At 36.3% G+C, this 17152-nt stretch overlaps 1 protein-coding gene across 1 annotated transcript in view; it reads right to left on the reverse strand.

The window, feature by feature from the left end:
• The window catches only part of LOC109842112 (glycosyltransferase-like At2g41451), a 37454-nt gene extending 23192 nt beyond the window's left edge, over positions 1-14262 (reverse strand). Inside the window, exons 1-3 of the mRNA XM_020411024.1 lie at positions 14122-14262; positions 13628-13889; positions 12959-13284 (exon numbers count right to left, since the gene is read on the reverse strand). Of these exons, the coding sequence (XP_020266613.1) occupies positions 12959-13284; positions 13628-13889; positions 14122-14262 (729 nt within the window). The remainder of the gene's footprint in view (positions 1-12958; positions 13285-13627; positions 13890-14121) is intronic.

Here is a 17152-nt window from a genome sequence, read left to right on the forward strand (position 1 = left end):
GACCGTCGGGGGGGTAAGATCGGCGAGCTGGCGAGGGTCTTGCTGTGGCTGTCGGAGCTGGACGCGCGGGGGAGGCGGTGCTATCAAGAGCGCAGGAGGCTCGAGCGGCTGAGGGAGTGCAAGAAACGGCGGCGCTGTGAGGCAGAGCGTGGGTCTGCGTCGGGGCACTGAGGCCGAGTTCAGCGAACGAACAGCGACTCGGCGAGGCGACGGGGTCAGCGGTCGGTTGAGCGCTCTCAGGCCGGTGTCTTGACTGCGGAAGGATCTCGCTCTGTGGTGGCGTTGGCCGAGCGTCGGAGTTGGCTGCAAGGCGGCGGGTTTGACGGCGAAGGAGAGAGTCCTGCCTGAGGTGGGGGGGCGGCAGAGCTGAGAGGAGCTCGGCGTCGGCGAGGCCCTGGAGGCCGGCGACGGGGCGGCTTGGCACGGGGCAGAGGATTCTGGGCTTGAGGTGGCCGGTCTGTGGGGCGTCCGAGGGTGGGGAGACGGGGGCGTGGAGGGGGGCTGGGTTCGAGGAGGGTTGGTTGAGCGGCGGTCGGCCCGCCTCGAGGCTGAGAATGAAGAGGAGGAGAGAGAGCAGGCGATGAGCTGATGAGCAGAGGGAGCAGGAAAAGAGAGAGAGAAAGAGAGCTCGTGAGTGAGAGAGAGAGCACGAGAGATTAAAAAAAAGAGGGGGAAACACGAGGCAGGGTATTTGCGTGAAAGGGGGAGGGAATTGGGGAAGTGGGGTAGGGGAGAGAGGGGATGAATTATTGGAGAGAGAGAGAGAGACAGAGTGGAGTAGGATTAGACTGAAAAGGGTATAACAATGTATACAATGCCTGCTACAGGTATATGTAGCTGCTAAATATTAATAATAATACAAGATAATTAATAATACAAATAATGATAATAACAATAATGAATAACCAAACATTAATTTAAAAGTCTTTATCGTAACAATTAAATTTATAATTAGCAAAATCATTAAAATAATTATAAAAACAAACTTTTAAATTATAGAAAATTCTAGAAATTTAGGGAAATACAAATACTCTTTTTAAGAAATAAAATTTTAATATTTAAATGTTAGAAAAAATATTTAAACCAGTATTAAAAATTTACGGTTATTACATCATACCCCCCTTAAAACAAATTTCGTCCTCGGAATTAAAATAAGAGTGATGCACAAACAACCCAAGGACAGATATGGAACGATATCCATAAGCTGAGGAGAATGTAAAATAATAACAACACAAAATAAGATATATGATGTGCTAAGATTCAGCATACAATTAATAAAGGTAGCCAAATACAATAATGCAAAATATACACCACAATATTAAACACAACAAAACAAAACAAAATAGATACTAATCATTAAACTAATTCATCAAAAGGTTAATAAATATTCACAAGTATTAATCATAGTGTATAAATAAAATAAAATCTTAACATAGACAATCACATAATATGCAAATCACATGCAACACAATAAAACATCTAAATAAAATAAAATCTTAACATAGACAATCACATAATATGCAAATCACATGCAACACAATAAAACATCGCATGATTAATAAAAAAAAAGTATAATATTAAATCAAAATTAATGGTAGTACAAATAATTAACAAGGCGTGTATGAATACAAATACACAGAATCAGAAAATATACTTGATCAATCATTTTTAAAAGATATCATTGAGGCAGGTAACGAGTATAAATAAAGAATCAGAAAATATACTTGATCAATCATTTTTAAAAGATATCATTGAGGCAGGTAACGAGTATAAATAATAAGAATGAGGTAAGTAAAACATAAAGAGGATATCATTGAGGCAGGTAACGAGTATAAATAATAAGAATGAGGTAAGTAAAACATAAAGAGAGTGAACTTATATGTGAAAGAGATTACACATGCATTAAAAAGTATGTATATTTTAAATAAAATAGTTGATACATAAATTATAAAATAACATAACATCTAGGCATAGGCAAAAATATAAGTATCAGTCAACATAGTTTAATAGCAAAGAGTCGACAACAAATATACAATTACATAAAATATAATATCAACACGATATTATTGATATAGTATCATAAGACGACACATCACAGTGTTAAATATAATCAATAACACATAATTGGTAAAATATAACAAATATATAGCATATAAAATATGATATGAAATATAAATACATAATTCAAATAATTGTCAATCACTAGAATATATGATAAAACATATCAACTCAACAATATAAATAATAAAGAAGATAAAAGACAAAAATCTCAACAAAATATAAATCAATCATCCGTAAGCAGATGATAAATATGATAAACACAAAACACATATATACAATACAAATAATAGATGAATCATATGCAAGCAAAAGCAAAAAGAAACACTTGAAGGTTATATAAGCAAAACAAAGTAGCAAGGAATCAAACGTATATATATATATATATAGTTTAGATAAACATAATGTACAACATAAGAGACATGAAAATAATAAAATATATCAAATTATAATAAAAATGTCATACAATCAGTTAGTAGAATAAACATTCAAGATATACAAAAAGTATAGTTACAACAAAACACATGAATACAACCAGGAAATCACATTCAACCAAATAAGACGTATAACGCGCAAGTATCGAAATTAAGAAATTACAATTATGTTAAAAAGTTTAAAGATAATATTATAGCAACACATGTCTAAAGCAGTTAGAAACATAAACGCATAAAGATAATATTATAGCAACACATGTCTAAAGCAGTTAGAAACATAAACGCACGTAAGGAAGCATATAATAATCAAATATAGTAAACAGTAAAGATAGAACATGATAATAATAACAACGAAAGTACAAAATAGAGATATACAAAAAAATAAATATCAATATTCAAAGAGTCATAAACAAATGTATCATGTAATATTACTAGAAAGCACAAGATATAAGACAAAAATGCATAATAAATCAGGCAAAAGGACAATAAATATTATAATAAGGTATACACAACACACATAATCACAATTGAAAATAGTATTAAGTAAAAGAAATAAACATAGATAAAAACACATCAATACATATAGACAAACAAACAAAGGCAAATCATAATAATAATCAATAGCATAATGAAATGATACACAATAATTATTAGCATACAACAATTATATAGCATAAAGTAAATAATACGAAATCATAGACAGGTTCAAAGAAACACAAATAAAATTAAAACATAAAGATAAAAGATATCAAACAAAAAGATAAACAAGATTCAGAAACATATGATGTGTACAACAATATAATCATCATCTATAATAAGCATTAAAATAAAAACATATACATAATAATAAGCACATAAAAGTGTGAATACTCATAGTACTAATCATGCTAACAAGATAAATTATGATGGAAGTAGTTACAAAATATTATATGATAAAATAGACGTAAGAGCAAACAAGTGATTCAAAATAATCATATTATATAAAACATAATAAGGAAATAATTATATATGTATTCGACAAACAATATAATAAATCAAAAATGTTAGTAATATCCATAAGGTAAATAATAAATGTAAACAAGATACAACATTAATAATTATTACGGTATAAAATCAATTTAGATGTAGCAATATATGGCATAGTAATCAAAATCACATAAATACAATCAATATAAGTATTCATAAATAAAGATGTATAATACATAAAACATGAATTATGAAAAATAAAATAGATTTAAAAACAAATAAAACATAAGAAGAGCATAAATTCGTATAATAAAAATACTGATATATTGTAGATAAATATATCATAAATGATTCATGGACATGTGAACATAAACACTGATAATACATAAAACAGAACACGATTAGACAAGTTGATACTAAAAATGATGAATGACTATAAATTAATAAAAATATATATTATAAATATAATAATATACGTGAATACACCATAATGAAAAAAAAGAATAGTAATTATAAAAGAATGAAAAAGTAAAACATAACACAAGTACGAAAATAATGAATAGAGAATGAACAACAAACAATGATATAATAAAAGACATAAACATCTAAAAATACTATAAAATAAATACAAAAATTAACACGCGTATACAATGTATATTGTTATAATGATAAAACAACACATATCGAAAACGAAGCAAACAACTAATAAACAACCCATAAATAAATGCTATACATACCCACAAACGCATATTAGAATTACCTCTTATATTAATTATAAAAGGATAATAATTAATGTAACAAAATAACTATATAATTAGTAACTCAACTCTAAACTTAACAATATGAATAATTGCTTAAATATCAAAATACACGGCTCTTAAAAATAACAAAACCAATGCGAACATACTAAAATAATCTAACAAGACAAAACTTACTGATAAGAAACTATATACTAAAAATGTAAAGGCCATAAGAATATAGTGCATATGTAGAATATTAAATTCATGAACTTATTAAAGTATATTACTAAAAATACGAACAATATATAATAGTCTAAAACATAAGTAAATAACAGGTGGTATGACAAATAAGCGCACACATACACAATATAAATATGCAAAAGTATATTTTAAACATAAGAAAATAATCTGAATATCAGATATGCTATGTAATGTGTGTGTGAAGCATAGAGCAATGCAAAACACTTAATGATATGACTGGAACAATTAAAAATTTATAAGTAATGGTATATATTTTTAATGAAAAAACACACAATATAACATTGTGTATGATACATAAAATAATATAATAAATAATACAGAAATTAATACAATTAAACGATATATAAGTCAAATCAAAGAAAATATAGTTGTAAAAATAATAACACATATAATAACGACCGATACGAGGAAATATGGATTATACAAAGAGAGGGTAATCGCGAAGCGATAGGACAAGAACCGTAAAAAACTCCGGAGTCAAAGAGTGATAAGATAGGGATGAAACGAAATCTATCAAGAAATAGGATAAGGGCTTAAGAATAGTCCTACGGATAAAATCATGATATGTATCTAAATTGTCTGTTATATTCTCACTAGTGGAAACTCGGGACCGTGACCTGCATGGGCCACCACTAAAACCTGTCACGCCCCGCTTCCCAAAATACCGGGGGGACCGTGACCTGCATGGGCCACCACTAAAACCTGTCACGCCCCGCTTCCCAAAATACCGGGGAATCGAAACGTGAACAAGCCCGCGATGTATTAGATTGAGAAGAAATATACACTATTATTTTTTTCTTTTCTTCTTAATCCAATACGCTAAGCGTCTGGAAATAAATACAATGTGAAGTCACAGGTCCCCGATCACAATCAGCAAGAATATAATAGAATAACTCAGAATAAAAATATCATATCACAAATGGGATAACATCTGAGACATAATAATACAGGTCAAACGTGCCCTTATACAAAAACTATCTGAATGAAATACTGGAGAATATAAAAATACACTGATCAAAAGGAAATGAAGGTGCTACAAAACAACTGAAAGGAATGACTAAGGTTCGGCTTCTTCTTCTGCTACGTCTGCAATGCACTCATGCTGAGAATCCTCTGGCTCTTGGCGTTCTCCCAGCTAGACATGTTCTTCCTCTAAGTCTGACGTACACCAGAGAAAACAGGTGTACGTCAGTGCAGCTAGACATGTTCTTCCTCTAAGTCTGACGTACACCAGAGAAAACAGGTGTACGTCAGTGTGTATGGTACACAGCAAGACCCTACAAAAGAAAATAGAACAAACGAAAACCAAAGCGAAAATCGATACGATAATAGAAATGACAAAAAGACGTGTAGCTGGAGATCCAGCAAAATCAATCAAGTAACAAGTCATCATGCAGCTAGTCATCAGAATAATCGTCCACGTAATAGGGTCATACACTAGATGAAATTAATACTTAAAAATCTACAACAAGAGATGTAGTACGTCGAGCGAAATAATCCAAACAAGGAAACACTCATATATATACCATATGTCTCAAATTGTAGATAATTAAATATTAACCCTGATCTATGTATGAAAAGAAACACAACTAGCCTACATCTCACAAGTATCCATAATCATCTAAAGAACGAGGTCATATAATTAGCCATACTGTAACAGGTCACTAGTCACCTCTCACACAGAGTCAACGCTCATATCATCGGATAACTGACTGTTTACAAATCCCCTACGTGCACCCAATACGCCGCTACACTGGATCGGTCAGAGGGCTACACGCAATCCGATTCCGGCCTGGTTCGAACTCAAGCAAGAATCAGGTGAATATCAATTTTACGGACCAAAGTGACTACACTGGCTTCACTTTGACCCAACAAACTAACCCCAAGCTACACTGGATCATGGGGTGAGCCTGGAAGATACATCAACAGTTATATCCGATCACATGAACATGGACTTCCCCATCCTAACTCTTCTTGTTTGTCTAAATCAACAATCATAATTTCTATTAACTCGGGTTCACCACCTAAACTCAGTCAACACACTCACACATGTCACTAAGTCTGTTCATGACGCACGAGGTCACTAAGTCATGAACTGCTAGGGGTTCTCAAACACAATAGGAAACAATAAGTACAACCAACTGCTAGGGGTTCTCAAACACAATAGGAAACAATAAGTACAACCAATCATGCGCAACGATATCATGGTATATCACATAATTAAAATGAGAATCGCACATTCAAAAATAATCCTTTAAATTAATAAATTTATTTACTTCAAAGTGATTTCCTTATCCAAAATAAATCCTTTATTTCTTGTTATAATTATCCAAAAATAATTCTATTTTCCAAAATAACTCCTTTTAAATAATTCTAAAAACATTCTTTAAATATTCTTTTTAATATTTCCTCTTACAAAATAATTTCCTTTCTAATTATAATTGATCTAAAATAATTCCCTTTCCAAAATAAATTCCTTTAATTTATTTATAATTATTCTAAAAAGATTCTTTTTCCAAGATAATTCCTTTTTAAATTATTATAATTATCTAAAAGGTTTCCGTTCTCAAAATAATTTCCTTTAAAATTAATATAATTATCTAAAAAATAATTCCGCTACCAAAATAAATTCTTTTAATTTATCATAATTATTCTGAAAATGCTATTTATTATATCATCATGATTTATCTAATATTATTCATCAACAATCCCACTCAAATAATTATATCACAAACCAATCTATGTAACCAATTACTAACAGATATAAATATCAAAATGACAAGTCAACGAGTAAGAGGGATCTTGCCTACGAGGCTAGGCGGCCTGATGACGAGGCAGCGATGCTGCTGTGGATGCGGTACGATGGTCTGAAAGGAGCAGCGGATCTGAATGACGCAGTTGTAGGGGACGGCAACGACGGTGGTTGTCATCACTGAGGGCTCAACGGGGTTCGACGGGGGCTGTTGGTGTGCGATTCTGCAATTGGATCTGTGTTGGCATATCATCGAACACGTGGCGTACGATAGAGGTGCTGGTTGGCGGTGAGCTCAACAGCGATGGAGGAGCTCGGGGAGGTGCTGGAGAGCAGCGGCGGAGCTCCGGGGCAGGTCGGCGGCGAGCTTCGATCAGGTCAGGAACAGGGGCCTGTTGGGGTTTGGGTTCGAGGGCGCTGTCAAAGGCGGAGGAGCAGGGAGGCGAGCAGTGGGGGTGAGATCTGGCGAAAGGCTGGAGGAGTCTTGTGCTGTCGAGCTGGACGACGCGGGGTGAGGCGGGTGGATCAAGAGGAGGAGCCTGAGCGGCTGAGGGAGAGCGGAGCAGGCGGGTGAGGAGAGTGTGGGTTTGGCGGTAGGGGACTGAGGGGAGTTCAGACGAGACAGGCAGACTGAGCTCCGAGGGCGAGCGGTCAGCGGTGGTTGAGCGTCTCAGGCGGCGTGACCGGGAAAAGGAAGGTGGCGTTGGCGACGTTGAGTGGCTGCGCAAGGCGGCGGTTTTGACGGCGAAGGAGGAGGAGCGGAGCTAGGAGGACTCGGGTCGGCGAGGCTGTGAGGCGGCGCGGGGGCGGCGACGGGGGCGGCTTGGCACGGGCAAGGATCTAGGCTTGGTGGCGGTCTGTGGGGCGTGCCGAGGGTGGGGGACGGGGGCGTGAGGGGTGGTGAGGAGGTTGAGCGACGGCGGTTATGCTTAGAGGCCTAAGAGATTGAGGCTGAGATGAAGAGGAGGAGAGAGAGGGAGAGCTGATGAGAGAGGGAGAGAAAGAGAGAGACGGAGAGAGATGAAAGAGAGCTCGTGAGTGAGAGAGAGCACGAGAGATTAAAAAAAAGAGGGGGAAACACGAGGCAGGGTATTTGAGTGAAAGGGGGAGGGAATTAGGGAAGTGGGGTAGGGGAGAGAGAGGATGAATTATTGGAGAGAGAGAGAGACAGAGTGGAGTAGGATTAGACTAAAAGGGGTATAACAATGTATACAATGCCTGCTACAGGTATATGTAGCAGCTAAATATTAATAATAATACAAGATAATTAATAATACAAATAATGATAATAACAATAATGAATAACCAAACATTAATTTAAAAGTCTTTATCGTAACAATTAAATTTATAATTAGCAAAATCATTAAAATAATTATAAAAACAAACTTTTAAATTATAGAAAATTCTAGAAATTTAGGGAAATACAAATACTCTTTTTAAAAAATAAAATTTTAATATTTAAATGCCAAAAAATTTATTTAAACCAGTATTAAAAATTTACGGTTATTACAGTACAGTATTATGGTGTGCACCAACCCAGTACTATCAAGATCTCCTCGATCTATAAGACCTTTCGGTCAAGGCAAAAGATCTTCTCGATCTCAGAACATTTCGGTTTCAGGGTTCCTGCGGGCATAGTTCTGTAGTAGCAGCACAACAACAGCAATAACAACGTCGATCAGACGTTTGTTTTCTAAGCTCGCATGTGTATATCGACGTTCGTATCCTATACTGATGTTCGTATTCCATGCTCGCGAGAGTTTCCAGCAGCAACCAAGGAAAAAGATCTCCTCGATCTATAAGACCTTTCGGTCAAGGCAAAAGATCTTCTCGATCTCAGAACCTTTCGGTTTCAGGGTTCCTGCGAGCATAGTTCTGTAGTAGCAGCACAACAACAGCAACAACAACGTCGATCAGACGTTCGTTTTCTAAGCTCGCATGTGTATACCGACGTTCGTATCCTATACCGATGTTCGTATTCCATGCTCGCGAGAGTTTCAAGTAGCAACCAAGAGCTACCCAAGGGCGCTATTTATAGGCTTCTAGGCAGCTCAAGAGTCACTAGCAATTAATGTGACTGTTACAATTCTCAATGGCAATTAAGATTATGACATCAATGCATTAAATTGCTCTAATTGTTGTTGTAACTACTGCATGCAGTAACTCTAGAATACGAGGCAATCAATGGACGCGTTGCTACGAAATACGAGGGTCATATCTCATCAAATCATACGAACCTCGTTTGACAAACGAACGTCGTCAAACAGGCAAACCTCGTATGACAGACAAACCTCGTCGAATGAGCGAACATCGTCAAATAGACAAACCTCGTATGACAGACGAACCTCGTCGTTCGAGCGAACCTCGTCAAACAGGCGAACCTCGTATGACAGACGGACCTCATCAAACAAGCGAACCTCGTACGACAGACGAACCTCATCAAAGTGCGCCTAACAAAGCGTCACTTAGCGTCTCAGCCAGATTAGCCTCGATCCCCAGCCCATTGGCCCACGGCCCACGGCCCACGGCCCACGGCCTACGACCTACTAGAACTTATAAGGGATTAATTCAAATAAAATACTTCTCGGCTTGCCGTTGGCAAGCCTCGAACAAGGAACCTTTTGAAACACCAAAACATAAACTTTCCACTAGGCTACTAAGCATTTATGAAAAGTACTTGTAGTTAATATATATATAGTTTGAAAACTCATTTTGAAAAGCAGTTTTGACCAAAAAAATCCAATAATCCCCTACAAGTTTTTAAACTAGTATAGTGTTATGGTGCCGTCGTTTCAATCGTTATGCATAAGGTAAATGTCTAACTGAATAGAAGATAGATGCATGGTATTGCAGAGACTTGAACCAGCACATGTTTAAAATCCAGCGATCACACAAGATCTCACTCATCTGTGGTAGTTTTCACTTTGAACCACACTTGCCTTTGCCTTTGCACATTTATAGCATTGTGCTTGTCCTGGTTTCTGCTAGGGCTCTAGGTATCTTTCCACAAGACACCATAGGAGATGACCAAATCTCCATCCAGTCATAGGTGAGTTCTTTAGGCATGTTTCCTATCAAACATCCTGCATCCGAAATGCTTTGAACTCATTAAGGTTTAAGAGTCATCCTCTCTCATGATAGGATTCTAGGTGAGTCCTTTAGGTGTGTTTCTTATCTAACACCCCACATCCGAAATGCTTTGGACCCATTAAGGCTTAACAGCCAACCCCTTTATATGATAGGATTATCGGTGAGTCCTTTAAGCATGTCCTATCCAACATCCCACATCCGAAATGCTTTGGACCCATTAAGGCTTAACAGCCAACCTCTTTACATGATATGATTTTACTTGTAAATTTTACTTGACTTTTAAACCAATCATCTTGTCATTAGTAGCGTAAGCTTTGAACTAATAACTAGACGAAATAGTAAGTGTTTGTAAGACTCACCAAACTTTACAAATCTTACTTGACTTTTGAACCAATTATCTTTACTATTAGTAGCGTAAGCTTTGAACTAATAATTGGATGAACATGATAAGTATTTGTAAGACTCACAAAACTTTGAGACTCATTGCAGCAGACGTCCTTTCGACTATGTTTTTTTTCAGACCTTTAGTCAAAAGATCAGCCATATTCTCTGAAGACTGAATGTCAATCACCAAGATGACTCCTTGGCAAATAAGTTCTCTCAAATAGTCATGCTTCAGACGAATGGTCCACTTCTTTCCATTGAACAATGAGTTCGCTGCCACATCACCCGTTGCCTGATTATCACAATAGATTGTAATTGCGCCTTATAGTTCTGTCAATGGAAGGTCTCGGAGAATACAACTGAGCCACTCAGCTTCATCTCCTGTAGCGCAGAGTGCGAAGAACTCAGATTCCATCGATGACTGTGTAATCATAGTTTGCTTCTTAGATTTCCACGAGATGGTAGCTCCGCCCATGGTGAAGACAAAACCTCCAGTAGATCTACACTCATCTGGTTCTGAGCACCAGCTCACATCTGAATAGCCTTCGATTATAGCTGGATATCATGTATAGAATAGACCTAGACATGTAGTTCCTTTTAAGTATCTTATCAATCTCTGGACAGCATCCCAGTGAAGCTTTTCAGGATTTCTTGTGAACCTACTAAGCATTCCTACAACGAATGCTATATCTGGCCTTGTGCAGCTCATCGCGTACATAAGACTTCTAATTATCTTTGAATACCTTAGCTGCTCTACTGGTCTTCCAGTGTTCGGTCGAAGCTTCTTGTTGTAATCATACGACATTGATAGTTCTGGCAGATCGTAGTAGCCATACTTCCTTAGCATGCTCTCGACATAATGAGATTGGGACAATCCAATACCCTCTTCAGAGTATATGATTTTGATTTCAAAAATCACATCCGTAGTTCCAAGGTCCTTCATGCTGAACTGAGCTGATAAAAATTTCTTGGTAGATGTTACTATCTCCAAATCACTCCCGACGATGAGCATATCATCCACATAGAGACAGATAACCACCACATTCCCTTCAGCGATCTTGATGTATAGGCACTTGTCAGACTCACTGACTTAATACCCATTGTTGCGAACAACCCCATCAAACTTCTCATGCCAGAGTTTCGGTGCCTGCTTAAGTCCATATAAAGACTTAATAAGTTTACAAACTTTACAACTTCTCATGCCAGAGTTTCGGTGCCTGCTTAAGTCCATATAAAGACTTAATAAGTTTACAAACTTTACCAGCTAGAGCATCAAGTCCTTCTGGTTTTCTTAAGTCCATATAAAGACTTAATAAGTTTACAAACTTTACCAGCTAGAGCATCAAGTCCTTCTGGTTTTTCCATGTAGATCTCTTCTGTGAGATCTCCATTGAGAAATGTAGTCTTTACATCCATCTGATGTATGACGAACCTTTTTATCGTTGCCCATGCTATAAGCACTCTGATGGTAGCGATCCTACAAACTGGTGCATAGATATCAAAGAAGTCTATTCCTTCTCTCTGAGAGAATCCTTTCGCCACCAGTCTTGCTTTGTACTTCTTAATAGTACCATCAGGACAAAACTTCTTCTTGAAGATCCACTTGCAACTGATAGGCCTAGCACCTTCAGGTACATCCACCAGCTCCCACGTGTGATTTTGGATCAATGAATCTATCTCATCATCTATAGCTTCTTTCCACAGAAGAACGTCTGTTGACTGCATTGCTTCTTAGAAAGTCTGTGGGTCTCCTCCCACATTATAGGTGATGAAATCATCTCCAAAATATTTCTGTCTTCTGACACGCTTGGAAGATAGTTCAGTAATTCCTTCATCACTGACACTTTCAGTTTCTCGCAAAACTGGATCCTCTAGTCCATCTGACGTACTAGCATTCTCTGCTATATCTTTGAGCAAAATTCTTTATCTTTGATAAACTTATCCTCAAAGAATTCTGCATCTCGAGCTTCAATGATGGAGTTGGTTCTAATATGAAGGAACCTACAAGCATCACTATCTTTAGCAAAGCCAAGAAACACACATCTGTTTGTCTTTGGTCAGAGCTTAGGCCTTCTGATATCTGGAACTCTAACATATGCGAAACACTCCCACACTTTGAGACTATCCAAAGGATATGGATATCCCAAACATTACTGATGAGAAGTACTATTAGTTTTGAAATATGGTACTCTGTTCAAAATCCAGTTTGGCATCAGCAAAGCCTCTCCCCAATAGCATGTAGGTAGACCGAATGTGATTAACATCGAATTCACCATCTTGGTCAATGTGTGATTCTTCCTTTCTACAATTCCATTAGATTGCAGAGAATATGGAGCAGTAATTTCAGCAATGATTCCATGCTCTTTGAAGTATGCCTCTGACTCCTTAGATAGGTACTCCCCTCCTCTGTCACTCCTGAATCTTTTTACCTGAAGTCCAAGCTGCTTCTCCACTCGAGTCCGAAACTCGACAAACTTGTTGAAGGATTTATCTTTAGATTTCAGCAGGTAGACATTGCATAAGCGAGAGTGGTCATCAATGAAGGTGATGAAGTACTTCATGCCGCCTCGAGTAACGAAGCTCTTGAAATCATAAGTATCTGAGTGAATCAGATCTAATAGGTTGGTGCTCCTTGTGACACTTGAAAATGGCTTCCTTGTCAGCTTTGCTTATGCACAGACTTCACACTTGTCAGGTTTGTTACCCCCCACATTTCAGAAGTAATTCTAACTTCTCCATGCTAGACAGCTTTCTATAATTTATATGTCCTAGCCTATTGTACCATAATACAGAGGAGTAAGCAGAAGAGGATACTTCATTTACAACTGAGTTGGGTATAATAGTATTGATCTTATACATGCCATCAGTACGATATGCATTGCCAAAATATATTTTCTTAAAAGATAACATAGCCTTTCCTCCTTAAAAATCCAGCCTCATACCGGCGTCACACAGCAGGCTTCCAGAGACTAAGTTTTTGGCAATTGAGGAAACATATTTCATATCCTTCAATATGAGAGTCTTCCATGAAGAAAGAGTCAGCACCACAGTCCCAGTTCTAAGAACAGGAACAATAGAACGATCAGCCATTGATACGTTCTCTTTGACAGCAACATAGAAAGAGAACAAATCTCTGTTGGAGCAGACATGACAGGTAGCACCTGTATCTAACCACCAACCAGTGACTTTGCTGGGAGTTATCACCTGAAAGAGCATAGCCACACAATTGTTAAGTTAATTAACATTGTGTACGGTTCCCTTCTTTGGTGCTTTGCAGTCTTTGGCAAAATATCATTGCTTCACACAATTGAAGCATTTGCCACTCTTCTTGAAATCTTTCTTCTGAACATTTAGGTTCTTCGGATTATGATTCTTCTTTTTGTTAAAAGATTTTTTTAGAAGAAGAACTGGTACCCTTCTCAGAGTTAGTAGCCACCATGTTAGCAGATGCATTCTGCTTAGCTAGGAGCTCATTCTTTGTGCGAGTCCAAATCTCATTCTCGATCCGAATGAACCTCTTCAAATCAGATAAAGTCACCTGTATTTTCCTTCTTCGAATGTCCGTGGAGAACGACATCCAAGATAAAACTTGTTGACAATTGCACCAGAAATAAAGGTTTGACAAAGACTGATCTTTTCATCCTTCAGCTTCATAACAAGCTTTTTGAGTTCTTTAACTTGAGGCAAAACCTCAGTGTCATCTTCAAACTTGAAGTCCAAAAATTTGTCAATGAGGTGAGACTTGGAAAGCTTCTCCTCATCCTTGTATTGCTCCTTCAGAGTATTCCAGATTTCTTTTTGCATATAGCTTGTTGGTGTAAGCATTTGCCAGATGATCAGTCAGGCAGTTAAGGAGATAACTCCTGCAGAAATGATCATCTTTAGCCCAAGAAGCTTCAGACTCTGAATTTTCTCAAAGTCAGGTTTCTCTTCAAAAACCACATAGTAGATTTTCAGGAGTTGCATCCCAAAAATTACTTTTTGACGCCATGCGTTAACGTTAGATCCATCAAAGTTTTCTAACTTGAGACAGTCCACTCCAAGAGTCCTCGTGGGATCCATCAGTAGATCTGAAATATTACTTTAAGATTGTTGGAAATTAAGGTTAAATCTAGAATTAAACAGTGAATGATGATATGCTGTAATTTTAAACTTTTTCAAGTTAACTGTTGTGCGTTTGTGAAACGCTATGCTTAAAGCAATATTTGGTCTACTCCGGTGTAAGGATCCTAAGGCCAAACTATTTCTAGGAACAGCAGTACATTATTATGGTATGCACCAACCCAGTACTATCAAGATCTCCTCGATCTATAAGACCTTTCGGTCAAGGCAAAAGATCTTCTCAATCTCAGAACCTTTCGGTTCAAAACCTTTCAGTTTCAGGGTTCTTGCGGGCACAGTTTTACAGTAGCAGCACAACAACAACAACAACAACGTCGATCCGATGTTCGTTTTCCAAGCTCGCGTGTGTATACCGACGTTCGTATTCTATACCGATGTTTGTATTCCACGCTCGCGAGAGTTTCCGTCAGTAACCAAGAGCTACCCAAGGGCGCTATTTATAGGCCTCTAAGGCCAGCTCAAGAGTCACTAGCAATTAATGTGACTGTTACAATTCTCAATGACAATTAAGATTGTAACATCAATGCATTAAATTGCTCTAATTGCTTTTGCATGCAGTAACTCTAGAATACGAGGCAATCAATGGACGCGTTGCTACGAAATGCGAGGGTCACGTCTCATCAAAACAGACGAACCTCGTTTGATAAACGAACGTTGTCAAACAGGCGAACCTCGTATGACAGACGAACCTCGTCGAATGAGCGAACATCGTCAAACAGGCAAACCTCGTATGACACACGAACCTCGTCGATCGAGCGAACCTCGTCAAACAAGCGAACCTCATATGACTGACGAACATTATCAAAGAAGCGAACCTCGTCAAAGTGCGCCTAACAAAGCGTCACTTAGCGCCTCAGCCCGATTAGCTCCGATCCCCGGCCCATTGGCCCATGGCCCACGACCCACTAGAATGGATTAATTCAAATAAAACACTTCTCGACTTGCCGTTGGAAAACCTCGAACAAGGGTCCTTTTGAAACACCAAAACATAAACTTTCTACTAGGCTACTAAGCATTTATGAAAAGTACTTGTTGTTAATATATATAGTTTGAAAACTCATTTTGGAAAGCAGTTTTGACCAAAAAATCCAACACACACACACACACACACACACATATATATATATATACTATTATATATATATATATATATATATATATATATATATTATATATATATATATATATATATATAATATATATAGAGAGCGAGAGAGAGGAGAGCAGACACTAGAGAAGAGATGGCAGCTTTCTTCCCCCGTGAGCCTTGCCCAACTCTATGACAATGTTACCCCCACAATCGATGGACTAGTAGAGGGCTCAGCTGTTATAGAGTTTGTCAGCTTATATATATATATATATATATATATAATATATATATATATATAATTATATATAATATTATATATATATAATATATATATATATATATATATATTATATATATAATATATATATATAATATATATATATATATATATATATATATATATATATATATATCATATATATATATATATATATATAATTATATGCAATATGTTGTACATGACTTATAAATTATAACTATGAGAGGGAGAGAGAGAAAACCTCATAATATTATTCTTATTTATAAAATACATATTATACAGTTATATATGTATTTGTTACATACTTACATTATGCTTATTTAAGTACAGTTATACAGTTTACTTATATGATATACTTTAGTTTTATATATACTAGATGCAATATACTTATATATAATTATACTTATGCACTTATATATACTTATATAATTGTAATTCTATAATATACACATATAAGTATACTTATAACGACATTATATATATAGTTATATCTCAGTATCTATATCATGCTAAGAGAGAGAGAGAGAGAGAGAGAGAGAGAGAGAGAGTATACATCTATATATTATATGTAAATGTATTGTATATACATAATATACTTATATGTTATAACTTGAGAGAGAGAGAGAGAGAGAGAGAGAGAGAATCACATAAATATATATTATATATGTATTTATTACATACTTACATTATGCTTATTTAAGTACAATTATACAGTTTACTTATATGATATACTTTATACACTTATATATACTTATATAACTATAGTTCTATAATATACACATATAAATATACAGAGAGAGAGAGAGAATCACATAAATATATATTATATATGTATTTATTACATACTTACATTATGCTTATTTAAGTACAATTATACAGTTTACTTATATGATATACTTTATACACTTATATATACTTATATAACTATAGTTCTATAATATACACATATAAATATACTTATAACACACACACATATACACATTAATGACCATATAA

This window comes from Asparagus officinalis, chromosome 5 (assembly GCF_001876935.1).
Source record: "Asparagus officinalis chromosome 5, Aspof.V1, whole genome shotgun sequence".
NCBI lineage: Eukaryota > Viridiplantae > Streptophyta > Magnoliopsida > Asparagales > Asparagaceae > Asparagus > Asparagus officinalis.